Source organism: Monodon monoceros, unplaced genomic scaffold, assembly GCF_005190385.1.
Source record: "Monodon monoceros isolate NGI ecotype Baffin Bay Population unplaced genomic scaffold, NGI_Narwhal_1 Super_Scaffold_22, whole genome shotgun sequence".
Taxonomy (NCBI): Eukaryota; Metazoa; Chordata; class Mammalia; order Artiodactyla; family Monodontidae; genus Monodon; species Monodon monoceros.
This window is the reverse complement of record NW_021703779.1, coordinates 13,329,493-13,335,492: the sequence shown is the minus strand read 5'-3', so window position 1 is coordinate 13,335,492 and position 6,000 is coordinate 13,329,493. Positions and strand designations below refer to the sequence as shown.

Below are 6,000 nucleotides of genomic sequence, written 5' to 3'. Positions count from 1 at the left end.
ATCGGCTTCCTCGGACTGGGCGGTCACCTGAGCTGTCTCCGGTGCCGTTGGCAACAGCCGAGCTGCGTCCCGCGCACCGCCCATCCCGCCCCTCTGCTCGCCGCAGCCCTGGCTCCTCCCTCGTCCGGCCCCCGGGGCGGGGTCTGTCGGCTCGCCCTCCCCTAGGCGCCTAAGCCTTCACTCCGCGAACCGGGTCCTCTCCCCACAGCAACACGGCTTCTCTTCCTCAGCTCAGCGACAGGGGCTTCCCCTCAACCGCCGCCGCCGCCGGCCGAGCCCCGCCGCGCCTGCGGCCCGCGGCCGCCGTAAGTCCCGGGAGGCGATCGGGGGCGCCGGGGACGGGGAGCGGGGAGGGAGGGTCGGGAGAGCCCCCCGCTGCCCCACGAGCGCCCCGACGACCCCACCCTGCGTCCGCCCTCCCGGCCCGCCACTGGGGCACCGCGCCTCGAAACTCACTTCTCTTCGCGTCCGCGCCCCTCTCCACTCGGCGCTGCGCCCCAGGATGCGGGGGCCAGTCTCGGACGCTGCGGCGGCCCCGTGGCACCTGTGGTTCGGGAATCGCCTCAAGTTTTGCGGGGCATTTGCGGGCGGGGTCGGCGGCGACCAAGGACCCTTGGCGCCCCCTGCGCGGCGGCGGTTGCCATTGTCTGCCCCGCTCCTTGCCTGTCACCTCGCCCGGGCTCGATCGGTCTGTGATGGAGTGCGGCCCCCCGTGGGGCGGCGGGCAGGCATCGGAGACGGCCGGACCGAGGAACGCTGGCCCCGAGCCCGTTCCGCGGCCGAGCCCATTGTTTTTAATACCAATCTCCAGGAATTGAGGTGCTCTGTGATTTGTGGCAAAATCAGAGCGTTGGTTTTTAACTAGAGGAAAGGAATACTTGTGCCTTGCGACCGGGCACCGTCCCATGTTAACATATAATTTATTTTCAAGAGAGTGAATTATCTATTCGTCATAAAAAGTGGTGGTGGGGGAGATGGGGGAGCCTGCTATAGACTCCCTTGAGTCCTTGAGTTCCGAAAGCAAACCCCCAGCCCTCCTGGTCATCGAGATCCTGGAATACGGGTCTGTTCTTTTCCAAGTTCTGCTAACGGGTTTGCATGAAACGTTGTCCAGTTGATGCTTTACTTGCTGTCCCCTTCTAATGCCGCTATCTTAACAGGACTTCTATGTGAGGCACTTTGACATCAATAAACGAATATTGTTCGTTTACTTCGTGCCAGGCATCCTTTTTAAGTGAGGTGTTTTCAGCCAATTTTAACTTTAATAAAGTTAAATTGTTGCATCGTAAATTTCTAAATATCTTGATGCCCGTTTGGATTATTACAAAAAGCGGCAATGATTTCTTAGCGAAATTTAGGGCCCATTTTATTCAAATTAATTGTATAAATTCCCCCACCCCATGTTCATGGTGTGGTGAATATTAAGAGTCAGAGTGAATCTTACTTGCAGTAACTAGTACTGGAACATAGAATAGTTAAAAGAAAAAATATATATATATCTGAATTCTACCTTTAAATTACCTTTGTAGAAACAGTGCTTATCTGTTTGCAGTTGAGAAGACCAGTTGAATTATTATACAAGAAGGTTTCCTTAAAAACTAAACATGTAGACTAATCATCATTTGCAGATTCCAAATAAATATATACAAAATAGTTTGTGTAAAATACACTAGAATTCAGCATCCGCTCCATCTGTAGATGCTATGTTTTTTATCGTTTTAAATGAAGTATTTCGTGTAATGTGTGTAGCTCTTATTTTGGCTTTTTAAAGGTTTTATTGTCTTAGGTAAAATTATATTAACTCACTTTATTGTGTGTATATTTATGGTGGGATTTTAAAAATGAGATGAGAAGAGATACTTAAATCAGGCTTTTATTAAGAAAAATGCATTTATGGGATTTTTTTTGGTTTATATTTTAGATTTTTTGTTTTGCTTAAAATATGTAAGCATAAACTGAAGAGAGCATTCTAAGTTATAGCAGTCTGTCTACAAGTAATTCGGTCTGGAACTAGGACGGCTTGCTCTGTTTAGGGTGAAAAATAGTAGATCTGTTTCTTTCAAATGCATCTAAACCAGTTGATGTCAACATTTCTCTTTTGATGCATATACATGCATTCCTATAGCACAGGTACACAATAGTTTCTTAAATTGCAAGAATTATCTTTTTCATCAGAATTGTCACTTCGCCTGTTTTTGTCCTCCCGTCCCGCCCCCCCAAACTTACGTGGAACCGGGTGGGGTGGGAGGATTTGCATCTGGTGGGAAGATCTTTCTATAAGAATTTCCTGCTATTTTAACTGGCATAGAAATATTGATGGCTACTCATCATTTGTTAGCTAAACGCCCTGTCCCCCAAAGCTTCTCTGTGCAGCATGTCATCTTAACCTTAACTTTATTGAATCAAAGTATTGTCTGTAATCTTGGTTCTGTTTATCTTAACAGATGCAGTTTATGTTGCTTTTTAGTCGTCAGGGAAAGCTTCGACTGCAGAAATGGTACGTCCCATTATCAGACAAAGAGAAGAAAAAGATCACAAGAGAACTTGTTCAAACCGTTTTAGCACGGAAACCTAAAATGTGCAGCTTTCTTGAGTGGCGAGATCTGAAGATTGTTTACAAAAGGTATATTTTGATTTATCAGGAAGGTGAAATAGAATCAAATGTTAGATCATTTATAATGTGGAAATTGCAGACTTTTGAGGGATGACATTTATAAATAATGATTAATAAAGATATAGATGAAATAGTCTTAAGGTAAAGCTTTGTATTTTTAAGATAACTGCTGTTTTGATTTATTACCCAGGCTAAAATGTTAAAATTATGGAAATCTTTTTACACGAAATTATGTGACTGAAGGCATAAATGATACTTCATGCTTAATCATCTTTTTAGGAAATTTGAAAGAATTCATTTCTTTGCAGGGGAAAATAAGATCAGTATTTTAAATTGTGTGAGTAATTCTCTGAATTTAGATAAGCATTTACCTACCCTCCACCACCACCTTCTCCCCACAAATCTGTAAAGTAATGACTGATATTTGACATGCCGTTTAATCTGACTTTTAGGATCTCTTACTCACTTATAAACACCTTGGATACATAGACCATTTTAGTCACAGATGTAAAAACTGGATATATACAGGATTTGTTCGTTAGGGCTTATTAATTTGAAGTACACTTGTTGCTGTGGTGGAGGTGTGATTATATCTGGTAGATAGATAATTTTGCCAAGAACAGACTTTTAAAATTTTGATGTTGCAAAATGACTCATAGGTTGGCCTTGAACACTAACCTTTTTAAAAAATGCTATACATCTTTATTAATATCTGAAACTTTTTATACCTTAAAATAAACTTCTCAAGATTGTTCTCATAAGGTTAAAAGAAATATAATTACTTTGTTTCTTCCCCATTTCTGTTCCCTTACAAATAATTTACTGAATTTAAGATAAGAACATTCATGCATATAAAAATTCTTTCCTGAGGGGGATATGCAGGGAACTGACTGTATGGGCTTCGAGGAGGGTCAAAGAGAAGCCTGGGTTTCCTCTCAGTTTTCCTTTATTCCACTACAATATGAGTGGGGTTTGTAGGGGAGATGGTAGAGAAAGTCATGAAGGTTATAGGACATCTAGAACTTTAAAAATACCATAGACTTCTCTTTAGAATAGAATGAATATTAGTCATCTTTGGGTGATTTTGTATCCAGTGTTTGGTTTAGTATTTGTTGAGAAAAATCATAGCATTTTAGAGCTGGGAGATGTTTTACAGTAATCTAGTCAAGTGATTTTTTTTTTTTTTTAAAAAAAGCTTTTTGCCCCAAGGATAGAACTTTAAATGAAACAAGTGGAAGTGGAGGTGCTTGTGTGAAATCAGGACTGTGTCTCAACTCATTTGGCTTCCACCCTCTCTGTAGATGGTTCCTGAGTTTGAAAACCACTACTGTTGATCAAACTTCAGCTTTATAAAAAATGAGAATTTGGGAGAAGTGACTTGTCCAAGGTCAGTTGCTAGTGACTGCCATAGTGGCCAGAACTCAAATCTTAAGCCTGGAGGCAAAGGTTTTAAACTGGGATGAATAGAAAATTTGCATTTCTTTAAAGATCCTGTAGTTGGAGAATGGGTGCGGGGAGGGCTGAGACTGGCACCTGAGGGATCTGTTAGGAGACTGCCTCATCCAGCAGTCCTGAAGGAAGACCTCTGCTGTGGGCTCAGCAGGTGGAAGAGCTGTTCCGAGGTAAGTTTGGTAAGACTTGGTCACCGCTAGAAGCAGGGAGGGCAGTGAAAGAAGAGGAGGAGTGGTGTTATTCCACATTTCTGGTTCAGTTGATGGGGTAAATGGTGAAGTAGAAGGTTGACTTTGAGGGGCCCGTGTGACTTCCATTTGGAGATGCCTAGTTTTCTCAGGGTGGGCATAGGCATGGAGGTCTGGGGGAAAATTAGGCATAAAGCGTTAGATCACCAACATTCAAACAGCAGGCAAAGGATAAGTATAAGGTCAGTCACATTGGGGAAGGGGAGAGAGTTTCAAAAATAAGCCACCAGTGCCAAAGGTCACATAAAGGTCAACTAAAGTGAAGAATATTAGATTTTCCAGTGAGCATTTCACAAAATGCCCTTCATCAGAACATTTTCAGTGGAATAGTAGAGACAGAACTCTCAAAGAAATGGGGCAAAGTGTGAAGAGGTGGAGACAATAAAACAGCAGGTGTAGAGTATTTGGGGGAGCTTTGCTATGAAGGACAGAAGAGGTGATAACCACCTGTAGACAGGGGTGGGGGACAGGGTTAAAAAATGGCATAAGAGACTTAAGCTTATTTCTAGATAGGGGAAGGAGTCCCCCGTGTGGAGGAGGAAAATACAAGCAAGGGAATCAGTCCCAGGAATCAAGATTCCTGTACCTGAAGGAGATGGCCTGTCAAAAGAAAAGAAGGCACTACTTGGTGCTCTGTGCACAGCATTCAGCCCATCCATGTTGGGCCACCGCTTTTTCCGTTAAAGGCTGTAAAGGGTAATCTCACCTGACTCTGATATTTACATCAAGCGCCTATAAATAAAGGTGCACTAAAAAAAACCCCAGCTTTACTGACATGAAATTCACATATAAAAGTTAGAATTTATCATCAGTTTTCCTCTGCATTTCCCCATTTCATACTGAAAACTCATCTAGAGTACTTAAGGACATATTGTTTTGTAGCTATGAACAGGTGATTTTTTTTTTTAAGAAGATGTTGGGGGTAGGAGTTTATTAATTTTTACTTTATTTATTTATTTTTGCTGTGTTGGGTCCTCGTTTCTGCGCGAGGGCTTTCTCTAGTTGCGGCGAGCGGGGGCCACTCTTCATCGCGGTGCGCGGGCCTCTCACTATCGCGGCCTCTCGTTGTGGAGCACAGGCTCCAGATGCGCAGGCTCAGTAGTTGTGGCCCACAGGCCCAGCTGCTCTGCGTCATGTGGGATCCTCCCAGACCAGGGCTCGAACCCCCGTCCCCTGCATTAGCAGGCAGACTCCCAACCACTGCGCCACCAGGGAAGCCCCAGGTGATTTTTTTTTCCCTAGACCAGCTGGAAGAGGAGACCTTTTAAGCAAAGGAATTACCACTTAGCTGCTGAGAAATTCTGAACTAGCACTTTCGCTGTCCATACCACCAAGTGATCTTTATGTCTGCCTTGCTCAAGTTGCCTCATCCACATTCTTCATCCCTGAGCCTTTCTTTACAGTTGCCCCTCTTGGGGAGGGAGAGGTGAGAGGGGAGTAAGGTTAATATAGCTGAAAAATTAGACTGAAAGTCTGGGGACTTGAGTTCTTTTCCTTTGGCCATTAGCTAGTTTTGTGACTTTGAACAAGTCATTTTGCCTTTGTTTCCTCATCTCTAAAATAAACGCTCTTGAAGATCCCGTGAACACAGAAGACACTGTATGCATTTTTTATTCCTATTTTGTGCAGCATGTTATGGATTAAAGTCTTAATATTAATTAAAAAATACACACCTACCAATTACGA

General features: G+C 43.6%; 1 protein-coding gene across 2 annotated transcripts in view; it reads left to right on the top strand.

The window, feature by feature from the left end:
* Positions 1–159: 159 nt before the first annotated feature.
* AP1S2 (adaptor related protein complex 1 subunit sigma 2) overlaps positions 160–6,000 on the top strand; it is a 28,044-nt gene continuing 22,203 nt past the window's right edge. For both annotated transcript variants that reach the window (XM_029241166.1, XM_029241167.1), the window contains exons 1-2: positions 160–305; positions 2,445–2,623. In XM_029241166.1, coding sequence (XP_029096999.1) covers positions 2,445–2,623 — 179 coding nt within the window. In that variant the 5' untranslated portion in view covers positions 160–305. The remainder of the gene's footprint in view (positions 306–2,444; positions 2,624–6,000) is intronic.